We start from the raw sequence: 19466 nt of genomic DNA on the forward strand, positions 1-19466 counted from the left end.
GCTTCTTCTTACTGAAAGATGCACGAAGATGCACACAGGCATGAAAACTACCCCTGTTCCTTGTTTAGATGGATACTTTTGAAACTCGAAAGCATAATTCAGAAAAGTTTTCTCAAGCTTTCAATTGACTTTGTATTATTGTTCTATTTTAACATCTTTCTTGTAGTCCCCGGGCTCAAAGAGAACACTGCTGTCTTAAGCAGTCTGACAAGAGTATGAGGGGACAATCAGAGAGCATGAGGGAAATCAGACACACTTTTCAAATGAAAATGGACAAGCAATTCCACGTTCATTATAAGGAACTAATAATACAGACCCTATCTGTATTACCCGCTCCCCCAGATGCAGTAACAGAGCATCACTCATCACTAACCTCAGTGGCAGACAAGCACCGACTCATGGCACCTGGAATGTGCTGCTGTGATTCAACCCCTTGTTCACTGCATTTGAAGAAATTGTTTGACCACAGAAGCCCATTTTGTGTCAATTCCTTTCAAAACTTGTTTTATTTTCACAATTCAAAGCAAAAACACAAAACACTGATATTCATGCTGTATTTAAACAATGAAAACTTTTTTTTATAATTATATGCAAAACAGAAGCTGAACTACTCAGAGACCCTGCACTCTGAGTTCTTGTCAGAAGAACAGCCCTTTCTGAAATTTAATTTTCAGTTTTCTGTAATAATATTGCCACTGAACTATTCTTCATTCTCTGTCTACAGTACCTCATTGGACTCTTGTTCAGAGCCTTCCTTATCTTCTTCACAAACCAATGACTTTCTGTTCTGCCAAAGTAAGCTAATGAAAGAACACAAACATGATGAAAATCTTTTACCTGTCATCCTTTTATGGCATATCTCTGCTTCAAACACCCTCCTGAGATCAGTAAGAAAGCATTTACTTGTACTTGTGGCAATCAATATATAATACATTTTTGTGTGTGGGGGGTGGTATATATGCCTGTCGTGACCTCCCATGTATAAGACCCTAGGGAGAGCAGTGCTTGTGATCAGAAAGCACCAGGCAGCATGCATGCACCTGGTCCATAGAATCAACTCAAGCTGGAATCATTCTATTTCTTTTAACTACACCAGGGAGGTGGACAGTCCTCAGATGAATCACTAATGGAAACTTCAAAGACTTAGTTTAGGGTATATGACTAGCTTTAATGAAGAAGAAAATATTTAAAAATTGAATTGCCTGGAAAATTATCCCAGACATTTTTATCTGAAATGGAGGGAAACTGAAAATATGTCTACAAGAAACCTTTTCCAAACCATTGTACTGCAATGCACCACCTAGGTATTTCTCATGTCATACACTCAGAGGAGTTTGCTAGAGAGGCTGTCTCTAAATGTAGCTGGGAATGCCTCAGAAGACAAAAGGATGGCATCATTTACAAATCATCCCACACCCTAGCTTCTCAAATAAACTGGAACTGGACAATAAGAACAAGCTTTCAGAAAACAAAAGCATCAAAGGAAAAAGGAAAGCTTATTTAGGCAATCTGTCGTCTCCACCCATGTGAAAATTTTCAAATATAAATTGATGCCTAACTAAATCAATCACCCAAAACATCTACTGATAAGAATAAAAATTGGACCAAAATGGGAAACCTTAGTACATAAGTTTTGTCAGTCACATTTGGAATTTTCTGAACTAAAGGATCTCACACATGTGCCTATACACACACATTTTGCAAAGAGAACAATTATTGTTTACACATATATAAGTTGTTCCTGACATAAAAGTAAAAAAAAAAAATCTCCAAATTTCCTATGAATTGTTCAGGTCCTAAGAATCCCTTTATGGACTACCTCTGATTCTAGAAAAATTCCCACCCTATCTATATGCCATAGTTTGACACACAAGTAAATATGTGGATAAACCTCATATAAACCTGAAAATATCATGAAATCTTCATGCAAATTTTGTCAGTACCTGTTAGTAATGTTTTTTTCAGGAAACAGAGTCAAACAGTTTTGACCTTATTTAAAATTATTACAAAAATTATTTAATTGTAGAGCATGGAGGACCTTCTCATTATAGAAATCAAGTCACTAAAGGTTGTGAGGTCTTCTCCCAATTTAGGAAATCTTCTTGCTTTCATAATACCCTGCTGCTAAACTACTATTAATCAACCAGAGAGAGATCTATAGTTTAATTATAACCTGAAGCAAAATTTCCATTATTTAGTTTTCGATATTTGGAAAATAAGATGCTTATATTAATACTTCAATCTAAGATGAGTGAATGTTAAGGATAATGCATAAATGAGCACTTTTCCTCATAGACACCTACACTTGAGACTACACAAATGCTAAATTAACAAGGGAATGATAAAAAGGAAGTTAAAGAAGCCAATTAGGCAATCAAATTCCTTTGGTAATTACACAGTACTGAATGAAGTACTGTTATGTTATAGAGTTCCCTAATACATGGAGTGATGCTTTCTAAGGCCCACTTGACTTCACATTCCAGGATGTCTGGCTCTAGGTGAGTGATCACACCATCGTGATTATCTTGGTCGTGAAGCTCTTTTTTGTACAGTTCTTCTGTGTATTCTTGCCACCTCTTCTTAATATCTTCTGCTTCTATTAGGCCCATACCATTTCTGTCCTTTATTGAGCCCATCTTTGCATGAAATGTTCCCTTGGTATCTCTAATTTTCTTGAAGAGATCTCTAGTCTTTCCCATTCTGTTGTTTTCCTATATTTCTTTGCATTGATCGCTGAGGAAGGCTTTCTTATCTCTTCTTGCTATTCTTTGGAACTCTGCATTCAGATGTTTATATCTTTCCTTTTCTCCTTTGCCTATTGCTTCTCTTCTTTTCACAGCTATTTGTAAGGCCTCCCAAGACAGCCATTTTGCTTTTTTGCATTTCTTTTCCATGGGGATGGTCTTGATCCCTGTCTCCTGTACAATGTCATGAACCTCTGTCCACAGTTCATCAGGCACTCTATCTATCAAATCTAGTCCCTTAAATCTATTTCTCACTTCCACTGTATAATCATAAGGGATTTGATTTAGGTCATACCTGAATAAAGGTGAAAGTGGAGAGTGAAAAAGTTGGCTTAAAACTCAACATTCAGAAAATGAAGATCATGGCATCCGGTCCCATCACTTCATGGGAAATAGATGGGGAAACAGTGGAAACAGTGTCAGACTTTATTTTTCTGGGCTCCAAAATCACTGCAGATGGTCACTGCAGCCATGAAATTAAAAGACGCTTACTCCTTGGAAGGAAAGTTATGACCAACCTAGATAGAATATTCAAAAGCAGAGACATTACTTTGCCAACAAAGGTCTGTCTAGTCAAGGCTATGGTTTTTCCAGTGGTCGTGTATGGATATGAGATTTGAACTATAAAAAAGCTGTGTGCTGAAGAACTGATGCTTTTGAACTGTGGTGTTGGAGAAGACTCTTGAGAGACCCTTGGACTGCAAGGAGATCCAACCAGTCCATTCTGAAGGAGATCAGCCCTGGGATTTCTTTGGAAGGAATGATGCTAAAGCTGAAACTCCAGTACTTTGGCCACCTCATGCGAAGAGTTGACTCATTGGAAAAGACTCTGATGCTGGGAGGGATTGGGGGCAAGAGGAGAAGAGGACGACAGAGGATGAGACGGCTGGATGGCATCACCAACTCGATGGACATGAGTTTGGGTGAACTCTGGGAGTTGGTGATGGACAGGGAGGCCTGGCATGCTGCAATTCACGGGGCCGCAAAGAGTCGGACACAACTGAGCGACTGATCTGATCTGATCTGAATGGTCTAGTGGTTTTCCCTACTTTCTTCAATTTAAGTCTGAATTTGGCAATAAGGAGTCCATGATCTGAGCCACAGGCAGCTTCCAGTCTTGTTTTTGCTGCCTGTATAGAGCTTCTCCATCTTTGGCTGTAAAGAATATAATCAATCTGATTTCAGTGTTGACCATCTGGTGATATCCATGTGTAGAGTCTTCTCTTTTGTTGGAAGAGGGTGTTTGCTAAGACCAGTGCGTTCTCTTGACAAAACTCTAGCTTTGCCCTGCTTCATTCCAAGGCCAAATTTGCCTGTTACTTGAGGTGTTTCTTGACTTCCTACTTTTGCATTCCAGTCCCCTATAATGAAAAGGACATCTTTTTGGAAAAGAACATCTTTTTTTGGGCTCCAAAATCACTGCAGATGGTGATTGCAGCCATGAAATTAAAAGACGCTTACTCCTTGGAAGGAAAGTTATGACCAACCTAGATAGCATATTCAAAAGCAGAGACATTACTTTGCCAACAAAGGTCTGTCTAGTCAAGGCTATGGTTTTTCCAGTAGTCAAGTATGGATGTGAGAGTTGGACTGTGAAGAAAGCTGAGCGCTGAAGAATTGATGCTTTTGAACTGTGGTGTTGTGGAAGACTCTTGAGAGTCCCTTGGACTGCAAGGAGATCCAACCAGTCCACTCTGAAGGAGATCAGTCCCGGGTGTTCTTTGGAAGGAATGATGCTAAAGCTGAAACTCCAGTACTTTGGCCACCTCATGCAAAGAGTTAACTCATTGGAAAAAACTCTGATGCTGGGAGGGATTGGGGGCAGGAGGAGAAGGGGACGACAGAAGATGAGATGGCTGGATGGCATCACCGACTCGATGGACGTGAGTTTGAGTGAACTCCGGGAGTTGGTTTTGGACAGGGAGGCCTGGTGTGCTGCAATTCATGGGGTCACAAAGAGTCGGACATGACTGAGTGACTGAACTGAACATGGAGTTATTCTCATAGAAGAAATAGAAGCATAAACAAACAGAACAAGTTCTGGCTTAGAAATATAGTTTGTTTTGCTAATTACATACAAAAATCAACCTCACATATAATGCTATTAATGAAGTACTCAGATGAGCAAAAACTATAATTAAAAATAAATACAAATCAGAATCCTTTTCAAGATGAGAAATGACAGTATCACAACAAGCTATTATTTATAAGTATACAGAAATCACTACACCAATATGAAAGCCTCCTGAGACTCAGATGGCATTCCCCACCCTCTAAAAGAATATTACAAATAAGGAATTTATGCACTATGAATTATCCTTCCTGATTCTGGCAATGCTATAACAAGCTTCCACAGATCTGCTGTTTGGGGGTGCCATGTTTGGAATTATTTTTTACAGAAAACTATCTTGATCCTTTTTTTACTTTATCCCTATGGATTTCCCCACATAGCACAATTCCCAAATTCTGAAAACAGCAGAAGACACAAGATAAAAAGTCCAAAGACTCTCTCAAAATCTGCCCAAAGCATATTTTAAGATTTAGGGGGAAAAAAAAAGACTTGTGCTATTTAAGTTGTTCCTGGTTTCTCTAAAAGAAATTCATTGCAAGGATTACATTTAAATCTAAGGGAGTCAGCTGAGCCTAGTTTCATGAGGTATGAAAATAGTACATGACTTGCTTTAAGAGTTGCGCTAATATTCTCTGGTCAAACAGAAGGTCCAGGATATGACAAGGACACAAAATGATATCAAATCTCTCTTTTTTTTTTTCCCTACTTTTTAGCTACAGCTATTCCTATCATAATTCAAAAGAGAATTTTAGCCAGTTTGAAAATAGATGATTTGAGATTCTCAAAATATAAGAATCTAAGGAAATCATCCTCAAAGATAGTATAAATTAAATATATGGGATTCATCATATGCATTTTAGTGCATAAGTCCTATACAATAACAAAAATAATTGTGCTCTAAAAAGGGAACTTCTTTATAACAGTGACTCTATAAGAAACCTTTATGGGATATTCCAGAACATTATCAATTTGGAAATAATAATGAAAATGTTGTCCAAAATCCACATTTTGTGGGAAACTAAGACTCAGAGAGTAATATGATTTATCTGAACCACACAGCAAAACTAGGCTTAGAAAATAAGTTTTGCTTATTCTAGTTCCCCTTCTGTACCACTCAACTGCCTTGTATATTTCATCTGAGTAAAACTTTTCTTTCTTTTTTTTTTTTTTGAGTAAAACTTTTCTGTCAAAGAAGGAGAAATAAACAACAACAAAAGTCAGTGTGCTCATCCAGTTGTAGGAAATAAATTTCTGAATAGTTACTAAGATGAGTGGTGCTATATTAGTAAACATTTGGGACGAAGTAGAGTTCATTGGTCTTCCCTGGTGGCTCAGATGATAAGGAATCTGCCTGCAATATAGGAGACCCAGGTTTGATCTTTGGGTCATGAAGATCCATCCCTTGGAGAAAGGAACGGCTAACCCCTCCAGTATTCTTGCCTGGAGAATTCCATGGATGAGGGCTCAGTGGTAGTATAAGATTAACTGAGGAATATTGAGATTTTAAGACTTTATTTGAGCAAAAATCAATTTGAATAGAATAGAGTCAAACTGGAAGTGGTTAGGAGGCCCCATTGGCAGGAACTCAGAGAGAGGCTTTAAGAGAGAAAATGTAGAAGCAAAGAAAGGGGTGATTGGCTATAGCTTAAAATCTGCTTAGCTATTTGCCTTGCTGTCCTTAGCAGTTCGATTTTGTAACCTTGAGGCATTTACAGGCTTAGATTTGGGTTTGTTTACAAAGGCCACTGCAAAATTAAGAGTCCTATCAGTTAATGGCCTCTGTGTTTAATTAATTTAGCAGTGGATTAGAGGCAAGATAAAGGGACTTGAATCTGAGGGGGAATAAACTTACTTTCCAAAGAGTCATGTAACCACTTCGGCCTTAATGTGAAAATGAAGAATGATATCGGAGTCTACAAAAAGATATGACATGAGGAATACCTGTGGCAATTTGCATAAGGCATAAGACCAGCACTACATGGGACAGGTTTGCCATTGATGTGTTGTTACTAACTGCTCCTACCACACCCACTCTTCTCCAGAGCACATGCTTCTTCCTTGCCCCATCCCTTATGCAGCTCCTAATTACCTTGGAGACTCAGTGCTATCATAACACACTTAGATATTCTTCCCATCTTGAAAGGACAAAGGCCAATTAAGAGTCAGTCAAGGCCAAGGGCTTCCCTTGTGACTCAGTTGGTAAAGAATCCACCTGCAATGTGGGAGACCTGGGTTCAATCCCTGTGTTGGGAAGATCCCCTGGAGAAGGGAAAGGCTACCCACTCCAGTATTCTGGCCTGGAGAATTCCATGGATTGTATAGTCCATGGGGTCACAAAGAGTCGAACACGACTGAGTGACTTTCACTTCACTTCAAGGCCAAGGAACAGAAACCTCACTTGAGGTTTCTCAAGAGGTAGGTCCCTAGACTGAGATGGCAGTGGGGGAATTTGCATTAGAAAGAATGCCTAAGTCAAAGTGTTAGTCACTCAATCATGTCTAAGAACATAGTTGTTACTGCTTAGTTGCTAAGTCATGACTTCTGAGACCTTGTGGACCCCATGGACTGTAGCCCACCAGGCTCCTCTGTCCATGGGAATTCTCAGGCCAGAAAACTGGAGTGGGTTGCCATTTCCTCCTCCAGGGGATCTTTCCAACCCAGGGGTTGAACCCACATCTCCCGCATTGCAAGTGGATTCTTTACCACTTGAGCCACTAAGGTCTCTGCATATTTTCAACACCCTTCTAGAATGAACCACTTTGCCTGAGTCATTTCACCTCTGAGGACCTTCATTACCTTACTTCTAAGAGAGGATGTGATAGATGGTTCAGAAAACCATGGTCTTTGGAGCCTCTTCAGGATCAGATGTAAAACCAGACTGGGTGGCATTTAAATATTTCCACAAATCTGACCCTCCTCCACCATCCACCTGGCATGTTAATCAGAATAGATCTTCCTTCCTATGTTTGACCTACTGTGAGTCTAGGTTAGATGTTATTTGAACAAAGGGTTTCATAACTGAGATGAGGTTGAGAATCAATAGATCTCTATGCCCATTTCTAGCTAAAAATTAGTATGACATCAAAAATACACTAATTTAATATGATGCTAAGTTTACTGAGGTGGCTGAAACTTTGATATTATTAAAAATCCATATCCTTCAGATTAGCAAAAAAAATCATAAGGCATATATTGTTCGTATACCAATATTAATAGTTACTAGCAACTCATTTTTGCTTCATTTATTCCATCAAGGGACCTAATTCAGGCAATTTACTTACCCAGTGGTTAGTGTATCTCAATATGATGACTAAAGTAACTCTCTTCATTTACTGACTAGATATAAATATAAAATGAAATAGAAATAATGGCAGGTAATCAATCTGATAGCATTAAAAAAAAACCATAATGACCAAAATTCAGTGATCCTAATATAAACAAGTGATCAATTAAATACAAAGGTTAAAACTATTTACCCACAGCTATTTTTTAGATATTTTTAAAAATATATTTCATATTCAGAGTAGTATCATATAAGCTTAGAATATGAAAAAAACCTTAATGATCATACAACCAATTTCTAAATTCTAATGATCAATAACTTGGGGCATAGAAAAGTAAGATGCCCTGTCCTCAATCACGCAATCACCTAGTAAACTTGATCCACATTTCATAATGCAAAGCAAATTTTCTTCACATTTATCAATTTTTTTATTAACATCTAAATATTTTAAGTTGGCATTCATTAAACTACTCTAAATAGTCACCATTATCCACTCCCTGAATGTTGACATAGAACAATTATGTTTTGAAAAACTGGAAAATATATTTCTCAAGGAAAAAAAATAATAACCTTTTATAGGGATGCATTTGATGTAGTCCAACAATACCTTTGGGATACAGAACGTTCAATTAGATTTGAAGCAAGACTGAGTCTTACAACAAAGGAATGTAAAGTCAGATAATGGAAGAAAAGAATTTAAGTTCTTTACACAAATGAACTTAGCTAGCAATTTGCTATAGAAGAAAAGGAAAAACTGGGCTTTGATGTAGCCATGGCAACCTCCTATCTTTAACAATTTTTGAACTTAAGCATCCAAATGTTTCACTTCTTCAGACTCTGCAGTCTTTATAATACACATAATGAGGTATGGGGAAGAAGCCACACTTTGTTCTTAAGCTTTAGGATTGTAAAAATTCACCCGAAAGATACTGGATATTAAATCTCCCTACCCACGTGTTTCCCCACTACTTCAGTTGAGTTTTTATAAGCATTATAAAAGAATACAGAAGACCCAAGTTACTCGTGCTGGGTAGAGAGACCTATGAATTCCTCCTCTGTGCATCTGCAGAGCAGTACACATACTGCTGTTACAAGTCAGCTCTACAGTGCAGCAGCCTCTGCTCTTTTCTCCTTTAATAACTGAGAACTTGGTGAACAGACAATTTATCTTATCTATTGTTGACTTTGCAGTGGCTACGACAGTGTCTGCCGAAAAGGAGGTGTCTGGTCAATGTTTCAGAAACGTAGAAAAACAGAAGGAAAAATAAATAAATAAATAAAATAAAAATTAAAAAAAAAAACAGAAGCAGCTAAAGAATTAAGATCTTTTTACAAAGGAAAAAATAGTTTTTGGTCTCAAAAATTCCATATATAATTATAGCTAGAAACTATTTCTATTTTTATTTTGAAGAAATCTAAAGTTATGAGTGTCCACAAATATTAAAAAATATCCTTAAGATATGAGAATTCTTAACATTGCTTTCTTTTAATGGCCAAAACTGGGAGCTTTTACACTGCTGGTCAGAGTCTAATTTGCACACATTATTTAATTTAAAACATATAAAACACTTTTTTTTGGATTTAAAAAAAAATTAATTTCAATTGGAGGCTAATTACTTTACAATATCATAGTGGTTTTGCCATACATTGACATGAATCCACCACGGGTGTACATGTGTTCCCCATCCTGAAGCCCCCTCCCACCTCCCTCCCCATCCCATTCCTCTGGGTCATCCTAGTGCACCAGCCCTGAGCACTGTGTATCATGCATCGAACCTGGACTGGAGATCCATTTCACATATGATAATATACATGTTTCAATGCTATTCTCCCAAATATCAGGCAAAAATTGACATGGGGAAGCCAACAGAAAAAAAATAAAGATACTATGAGAAAAATTACATCTTAAAATGCCTTTTAAATTGAAAAATTAAAAGTCTTCTGAATTTGCCAACCCCCAAAAAGGCCTTACATACACTGCCAATTACACTTTGTCACAGAAAAGTCACTTTTAATCTTTCAATTGTTAAAAATCTTATGAAATGCAATGACTAGAAATGAAAGCACATTGACTGATGCAGTAGGCTCTCAGCAAATACTTACTGAAAGACTGAATGGAAGAATAAATGAAGAAGTAGATAGATGGTAAACTCTAATAGGGTTTGCCTTTAGACTTGTATGAGTCATTCATTCAAATCATTTAAAAGAGCCTTGATATAATACATTTCATTGAGATGTCAGTTTTCATTCCTGGTGACATTCCACTAACAATGTCTTCTGAAATTGTATAATATTCAATTACAGCTTACCTTTGCTTTAATATATGGAAGATTCTGTTGCCTTTAAAACTAAAAGGAAGTATAAACATGACCTTACGAAAGAAGCTTTAAATGAAAAAGCAACTGAAATTAGCAATAGTTAAGTATCAACCAGTTATTAGCTCCTAAGTATGACCATATATATGATGTGTACACTAATAACAGGAAATCATTTAATGAAGATGTATCTACAATTATTAAGTTTCATTGCATATGGCTTACTTTATTTTGAAGAAGAGAAGGACAATGTTTTATCTATATGTTATGTACTTTATAAACATCCATCCATTCATACATTCATCCATCATAAAGTATTTATTTGAAGGCTTATTATATCCCAGTCCCAATACAAGGTTCCAGATCATCTTCCCAAGCAACAGTCCTAAAATCTTTAAACCTAACTTGAAATACTGATATTTTCAAGTATACTTTTCCCATTCCTTAGGAGAAAAAAATAAAATCCAAGCAAATTGATGGAGTATAGGAAATTAAGTAAGTATATCAATAATTGTATAATACAAGTTTTCTAAGTTTAAAAAACATTTTCAGAGAGTTTCTCTTTTTACTCCAGTATATTAAAAAAGGAAAAACAGAGGAGGGAAAGATGAGGGAGAAGGAGGATAAAAGTAAGAGGATTTAGGGCATATACATTAAAATTCTCAAAAAGTGAAGATGGGATGCTGGTCCATTTATTTTTTAATGACATAACTAGTTTGTTAGTTAAAACAAAAAATTTTTACACCAATGCATATAAAGAACAAATGACAAATTCTCCTTCTAAAATCAACATCACCAATATAATTGCTATCTAGCCCAAGTCTCAAAATTGCCACCAACAAACACCATTTTCTCACTGATAAAGCTAAGGTGTACCTAAAGACCAGCTATGTTTTTAAATTGGTGCTAGTAAAGTGAACCATGTTCTGTTTTCCCAATGGAAACTTTGCAGTATAACTGTGATATTTCTACTTTCTAACTGTGAAACAATAAGAAAAAAATTCTATAAAAATCTGGGGGCATATCTTTTCCTCTTTATTTATTTTTTTCTATGTTGCTAATTGTTAAGTTGCAAGTGAAAGCCGCTCTGTCATGTTCAACTCTTTGCAACCCCATGGACTACAGAGTCCATAGAATTCTCCAGGCCAGAATACTGGAGTGGGTAGCCTTTTCCTTCTTCAGGGGATCTTCCCAACCCAGGGATCGAACCCAGATCTCCTGCATCGTGGGAAGCTTCTCTACCAGCTGAGCCATAAGGGAAGCCTAAGTATGCTGGAGTGGGTAGCCTATCTCTTCTTCAGTGGATCTTCCCGACCCAGGAATCGAACTGGGGTCTCCTGCATTCTTTCAGGTGATGACCTTGAAATAGATTACAGAGGGATTTTAACCACTGTTTTTGGTGTTTTAAGTTACTTAAGGACAAAAAGTCATTTTAATCACTAGTCCATATGCTATCATTCAACACAAGTTATACAAAGATAATTGTGAATTATCATGTAGCAAACATTTGTTTAATGACCTATATACTGGCCTAGGTACTAATCAATCAATCAAATACACTAATATAATCAAATCAAAAGGAAGCTGAACACAGTTTCTAACAATAATAATAATGACCTCATAATTTAGAAAGTAATAACCTAATAATCTTATATCTAGTAAGGAAATAGTCTAATAATCTCATGTCTAGCAATAATCTTTTGTCTAATAATTTTATGGCAAGTAAGGGGAAAAAGAAGTGTAAACAAATAATTATCATGACACAGATGAGAAGTGACCAAGAATAAATCTGGAAAAAGTTTCCCACAATAAGCTTTTGGGGGCTGAGGCCATGCTAAAGGCCATGAGGCTCAGGAGGTTCAGTTTCCTGTGATGATATATGCTCTTTACTAAAGCAAGCATCTCAGACTATCATTTCTGATGACAATAATAAGAAATCTCACCTAAATTCCCTGCTCCGACCTATATTCACAAACAAACTGCAGGTTCATAATTTGTACTGCCAAGTATATTTTTAAAATGAAGCAAAAGCATTGACTGGCAGATTCAGATATTAACATTTGTACTCTTGATAGTCATATTTCTCACTGTAATGTGTTGGGATTTGGGTCTTGTCTCTTATGAGTCTGGTTAGTGTGGATCACACCCTGCTCACTATTAGTAGGTTGATAATATTAATATTCCAAATTTGAAAAGCTGAAGACAAAGGTAATGCCAGCCCATCCTAAGACATAAATCACTGCACTACCTTTGTCAATATGATTTTATCACATGTTTCCATGTATAGGCAACGTGCCTTACTAGAAAGAGCTGCAGGCCTAAAGATAAAGCCTGAGTTCTAATTCCTCCTCATCAATTATTAGCTGTGTGATTCCAGGCAGATAGATTGTCAATACCCTTGTCAAAAAAAAAAAACAAAAAAACAGAAACAAAAACAGCTGTTAAAATCCCTCTGCAATCTGTTTCAAGGTCATTATTAACATAAAATAAACAATGGATATCAAAGGTCTTTGAAAACTGCAAAGCACTAATATGTAAGATGTTATTACTGCCTTACTATCCTGCAAACAATCCATGCCAAATAATCCATTAGTGAAAGTATCATCATCATTTCCAAAGACATGAGAAAAAAATCAATATTACAAAAAAGGCACAATTTACATATCTCCCATTGTACTCCCTATACTGACAATCTCTTCCTACAGACCTGGAAAAATAAAACTCAAATGTGTTCACTACTTTTAGAACTCTCCTTATTTTCAAAAGCTTACAGAATAAATGTAGTTCAGATTTGGTTGTTTTGGGCATATGACTAGGCCAAAATGATGAAATGAGGTCAGAAAAGAGTTTCTAATTAAAGGTAAATATAAATTTAAGAAAACACAAAAATTTTAAAAACAAAAAATGGCATTAGGTTAAGATCCCCCCCAAAAGAATGTCTTACCTTGAACATTTCTAATCCTCTAGTTAACATAAAGGAGAATATAGGTTTCTCTTTGCTAGAGAAACTGGATCTAACTGATTAATTGGCCGAAATTATGATTGCTCAGTTCGCAACTGAGTTATTAACATTTGTGGCAACACACTGAAATATCTTTTATACTTTGTACCTAGGCTTTTTCTTCATTTTGAAAATAGAGATGCAATAGCTTTCTATTTAAAATTCTATCCTGGTACCTCTCCCTATTTACTTGTGTCACCCTTGAAAGACTGAAAACTTATGAAGGGAAGAAATCATATCTAAGTCCTCCTTTTATCCTCCAACTATTAACCCAAAATGGCACATAATAGGTGTTCATTAAATTTTGACTGAAAAAATTAAGGAATAAACTAAGATATAATATTAGATGACTTTTCTTTAAAATCTAGCTCTTTTGTATTACATTAAAATTTAAACCTTGAATTTTAGCAATAAAGGTAACACATACTCTGTATAGTAGATTTATGTGCATTAAACTGGCTAGATTTGAAATTAGGAAATTAAACCAAGCTGCTTAAATTGTATATAGAAAGATGAATATATATATTAATGTAATTCATTTATCAGTTCACTGAAAACCTTTCTTGAGCATCTACTGTGTTCTAATTATCATGCCCAGGAGCTGGGATTGCAAAATCAGGCAGATCTCAGGCATGAAAGGAAGTGAGTGTCTGATGAGGGAGAAAATCAACTAAAAATTCTGACAGAGATGTGTGCTGGGGCCCTGGAACCACCCTGTACTAGCAGGAAGCTAAGTACAACTTGGGGGGAGGAGTTATATGGAAGGCTTCCTAGAGAGGTGATGCTTGAACTGAAGATTGACAAAACAGCAAGAATTAACTTAAAACAAAGAAACAGGCAATCCAGGCAGAGAGAAGTTGCGCCATCTACAGTTCTATAGGCAGAGAGAAGGCTGCATGCAGGAGAATGGCAGAAGATGACAAGAAACAGAGAAAAAGAGGAGGGACCCCAGATCATGGATGTCTAAGGATTTATGAGGCATCTTCAGGAAGAAGCAGTTGCATTAAATTCTTTCAAGGGGCTTACAGCCTACTTAAAACAGATTAAGAGTAATAATATCTGAAGAGTATTTTATAAAAAAAAAGAATTCTGATCATTAAATAAGTGAAGTAATTAAAAAAAAAAGAAGATAATTCAGGATAACTTAGTAGTTATCTGAATTTCATGATCCAGTTTTATCAGATGTCTTAGTGGATAAGAGGAGGACAAGATGTGACAGAACTGTAAATTTTTCACAAGTTTTAAAACCAAGGAATTTTTAAAATTCAATTAAAAAGTTTTGTCTCTCTGTGGAAGCTATATCTCCAAATATATTTATCTCTGTCATTGAAACACCAATGTTAGAGTCAGTCAGCAATGCCATTATGAATGTCAACACTGGGCAGAGATGAAAGAAAAGTATTCACAGACTGATTATTCAGCAGAGTGGCTCAGACAATAAAGCGTCTGCCTACAATGCGGGAGACCTGGGTTCAATCCCTGGGTCGGGAAGATCTCCTGGAGAAAGAAATGGCAACCCACTCCAGTATTCTTGCCTGGAAAATCCCATGGATGGAGGAGCCTGGTAGGCTACAGTTCATGGGGTCGCAAAGAGTCGGACACAACTGAGCAACTTCACTCACTCACTCACTCCTGGTAGGCACCAGTCTCAGAATGAACAGGGCAGCCGTGCTCCAGCTGTCCTGTACATTTGCAGGGAGAACTCACCAGCAGTATAACAGGTGGAGTGAACATCTGAAAGTTGTAGGTATTTTATAATATAGCAAATATCAAAATTGCAACTTGGCTTTGCAGTTGCTTATTATTACAACAAAGACATCAATAACCGTTTAAAAGAAGGTACAGCTAAGTGTCTGTTTTACTGATGTGATAAAGTTACTTTTTCATTGTTGTAACTAATGGAATATAAGTTATTTTCAGGGGATAATAAAACAGTCTAACATTAATCTGAATTTCAGCTAAACATAACAATATACAAGTGCATCTACAGCAAGTTAGACAATCTTTTCCAAAGACTACAAAATTCAAGTCACTTTATACAAAGGAGACTTTGGAAAGAAGTATGAATGAAAATGGAAAATTCAGCTAAATACCACAATTTCTACATCATTTTATAATTTTGTTTCTAAATGTCGTCTCCTGGAAACCTGAGGAATCACAGACTAATTCATTTGATTTTTAACTGAACAGCATTATTTATTTATCATTTATTTATAACCTTTTAATTTTGCCTCTCTAAGAGAAAATAAAAAAGCCATCACTGAAAGGTTTTCTCCCCTCCCCACCGTAATTGTCAAATAGAACAACAAATAATAGCTTGTAATAACAAGCAATAAAATAACCAAAGATTGGAAAAACAGAGAAAAATTCTTTATGTTTAATGTAATTTAAGTTTTCTAAAGATACAGTTTCTCAGCCTGTCCAATTTCTGGGCCAATTACTATTGGCCCAGGGAATAAGGGAATAACAGGGAATAAGGTCATCAAAACATATTGAATTAACTGTAAAGTAAGACTATTATATATAAGAATCATAATTAGTTAATGGGTATTGTATTGTTTCCTTTGGACTAATTATCTTTCTTTTTTCTTTTCTATTTTATTATAGTTAGCATCATGCTGCTATTCCTGCAAGTACTGAACTAGCACGGGATGTGAATATTATACTCCTAAATAAATGAATTGCCTAATTTCCTGTGACCATCTATACATACTCCATCTTCAAAAATTACATCCATATCCTATCATAAAGGAGACAGAAGCCTTTTCTCCAATATGCATGGCATTTCTGGACAATGCAACTGTGGCACCGGCACTTATTTCCATGAAGAAAATCTTTGCCGTTCTCTGGCATTCGTCATTTGACAAAAGCAACTATTTTTTTTATCAATCAGCTCTTACTGATCTTACTAGCAGTGACCGTGGAATCCTTAAGGGCCCATTAAATTTCTGAAGAAGAAAGCTAAGATGAAGGACCTGCCACTCCAAATTCATGTGCTACTTGGCCTAGCTATCACTACCCTAGTACAAGCTGTAGATAAAAAAGCAGATTGCCCACAGTTATGTACGTGTGAAATCCGGCCCTGGTTTACACCTCGATCCATCTATATGGAGGCATCTACCGTGGATTGTAATGATTTAGGTCTTTCAAATTTCCCAGCCAGACTGCCTGCTGACACACAGATTCTGCTACTACAGACTAACAATATTGCAAAAATTGAATACTCCATAGACTTTCCAGTAAACCTTACTGGCCTGGACTTATCTCAAAACAATTTATCTTCAGTCACCAACATTAATGTAAAAAAGATGCCTCAGCTTCTTTCTGTATACCTAGAAGAAAACAAACTTACTGAGCTGCCTGAAAAATGTCTGTCTGGACTAAGCAACTTACAAGAACTCTATATTAATCACAACTTGCTTTCTACAATTTCACCAGGAGCCTTTATTGGCCTACATAATCTTCTTCGACTTCATCTCAATTCAAACAGATTGCAGATGATCAACAGTAAGTGGTTTGAGGCTCTTCCCAATCTGGAGATTCTGATGATTGGGGAAAATCCAATCATCAGAATCAAAGATATGAACTTTAAACCTCTTATCAATCTTCGCAGCCTGGTTATAGCTGGTATAAACCTCACAGAAATACCAGATAACGCCTTGGTTGGACTTGAAAACTTAGAAAGCATCTCTTTTTATGACAACAGGCTTATTAAAGTGCCCAATGTTGCTCTTCAAAAAGCAGTAAACCTCAAATTTTTGGATCTAAATAAAAATCCCATTAACAGAATACGGAGGGGAGATTTTAGCAATATGCTACACTTAAAAGAGTTGGGAATAAACAATATGCCTGAGCTGATTTCCATCGACAGTCTTGCTGTGGATAACTTACCAGATTTAAGAAAAATAGAAGCGACTAACAACCCCAGGTTGTCTTACATTCACCCAAATGCATTCTTCCGGCTGCCCAAGCTGGAATCACTTATGCTTAACAGCAATGCCCTTAGTGCCCTGTACCAGGGTACAGTTGAATCTCTGCCAAACCTCAAGGAAATCAGCATACACAGCAATCCTATCAGGTGTGACTGTGTCATCCGTTGGATTAATATGAACAAAACCAACATTCGATTTATGGAGCCAGAGTCACTGTTTTGTGTGGACCCGCCCGAATTCCAAGGCCAGAATGTGCGGCAGGTGCATTTTAGGGAAATGATGGAAATCTGTCTCCCTCTTATAGCTCCTGAGAGTTTTCCTTCCAATCTGGATTTAGAAGCTGGGAGTTATGTTTCCTTACACTGTAGAGCTACTGCAGAGCCACAGCCTGAAATCTACTGGATAACACCTTCTGGTAAAAAACTCTTGCCTAATACTCTAACAAATAAGTTCTACGTCCATTCTGAAGGCACACTTGACATAAGCGGCATCACCCCAGCAGAAGGGGGTTTGTATACCTGCATAGCAACTAACCTGGTGGGTGCTGACTTAAAGTCTGTTATGATCAAAGTGGATGGGTCTCTTCCCCAGGATAACAGTGGGTCCTTGAATATTAAAATAAAAGATGTTCAGGCCAATTCCGTTCTGGTGTCTTGGAAAGCAAGTTCTAAAATTCTCAAATCCAGTAGTAAGTGGACAGCCTTTGTCAAGGCTGAGAATTCCCATGCTGCCCAAAGTGCGCGAATACCATCTGATGTCAAGGTGTATAATCTTACTCATCTGAACCCAGCAACTGAGTATAAGATTTGTATTGATATCCCCACCATCTACCAAACAAGCAGAAAACAATGTATAAATGTCACCACAAAAGGTTTGGACCCTGATCAAAAAGAGTATGAAAAGAATAACACCACAACATTTATGGCTTGCCTTGGAGGCTCTCTGGGGATTATTGGTGTGATATGTCTTTTCAGCTTCCTCTCTCAAGAAGTCAACTGTGATGGTGGACATAACTATGTAAGGAATTACTTACAGAAACCAACCTTTGCATTCAGTGAGCTTTATCCTCCTCTGATCAACCTCTGGGAAACAGGCAAAGAAAAAGGTACAGCACTGGAAGTAAAAGCAACTGTTATAGGTGTGCCAACTAACATGTCCTAAAAACAACCAACTAAATCTACTTCAAGGAAAAACTCAAGACTGTGGTTATACTTAAAAAAAAAAAAGGCAGAGAAATATTACTTTGCAGAAAGAAGTTTAAGCTTCACCAGTGCTGCTCCTGACCAATGGACATATGTACAAGTTCGGCATTTTAATTAACTGGCTTCAAAGGGTACTGTGGCAACCAAATAAAATAAATCCATTTTCTAGAACTTTCATGTAACTTTTCTGTCTGGACTACAGTTAAAGTGAACAAAAACATTTCTGTATTTTTTTTTAAGTATATAAGAATAGTTGAACTGAGCAATACCTCCTCCTGTGTTGTATTACACATATTAGCCACGAGTTTTTGCAGTGACCCGATAAACTTGAATTGACAGGTGGTGTAATAAAATGGACAAATTCTGTAGAGTAGACACAGTGAGTATGTGGACCTCTTTTATAAGGAAAAATACATTTTGGATTAAAATCAGTTGCTTTTGTCTTGTTTTTGTTTCTAAATAAAGAATAATTTCTGGGAAATACCATCTGACCAGATATTTAAATGACAGTGTTTCCAAAAGTGTTTTTCTATAATGAAATTTGGAAGGCTAAGAGTAAGACACTTTTACTGGGTGTAACTATATATTTATAATGCACAAAAATGGATCTTGGAAGGCACTTTATCAATATTGAACAGCAATAATAATATTGTATTTAACCCCTTATTGACAAAAACAAATCCTCTAGGAAATTATGTATTCACTTAAAGATTTTCTTAACAAGAAGCTTTTGGAGTAGATATAATTATTAGGTTCATGTAATATAAACCCAATATTTAAGGAACTGAAAGTCTTATTTTAATAATTGGCAGTAACTCAATATTAGGCTGCTTGCTTTGTAGAAAATATCACCAAATCTCAGTAGGACTTACCTATGTGTAATTTTCAAATCTTGTTGTGGTTGTAAACAGTTAACGA

At 36.6% G+C, this 19466-nt stretch overlaps 2 protein-coding genes across 15 annotated transcripts in view; one reads left to right on the top strand and one right to left on the bottom strand.

Moving 5' to 3' along the window:
* Positions 1-19029, top strand: part of LRRN3 (leucine rich repeat neuronal 3) — a 41699-nt gene extending 22670 nt beyond the window's left edge. The window contains exon 2 of the mRNA XM_086396569.1: positions 16022-19029. Within this exon, the coding sequence (XP_086252695.1) occupies positions 16381-18507 (2127 nt within the window). The 5' untranslated portion in view covers positions 16022-16380 and the 3' untranslated portion in view covers positions 18508-19029. The remainder of the gene's footprint in view (positions 1-16021) is intronic.
* Positions 1-19466, bottom strand: part of IMMP2L (inner mitochondrial membrane peptidase subunit 2) — a 958924-nt gene that overhangs the window by 487660 nt on the left and 451798 nt on the right. The window lies entirely within an intron of this gene.

Source organism: Bos grunniens, chromosome 4, assembly GCF_055505025.1.
Source record: "Bos grunniens cultivar Pamir isolate PY7600 chromosome 4, Bosgru_T2T1.0, whole genome shotgun sequence".
NCBI classification, from domain to species: Eukaryota; Metazoa; Chordata; class Mammalia; order Artiodactyla; family Bovidae; genus Bos; species Bos grunniens.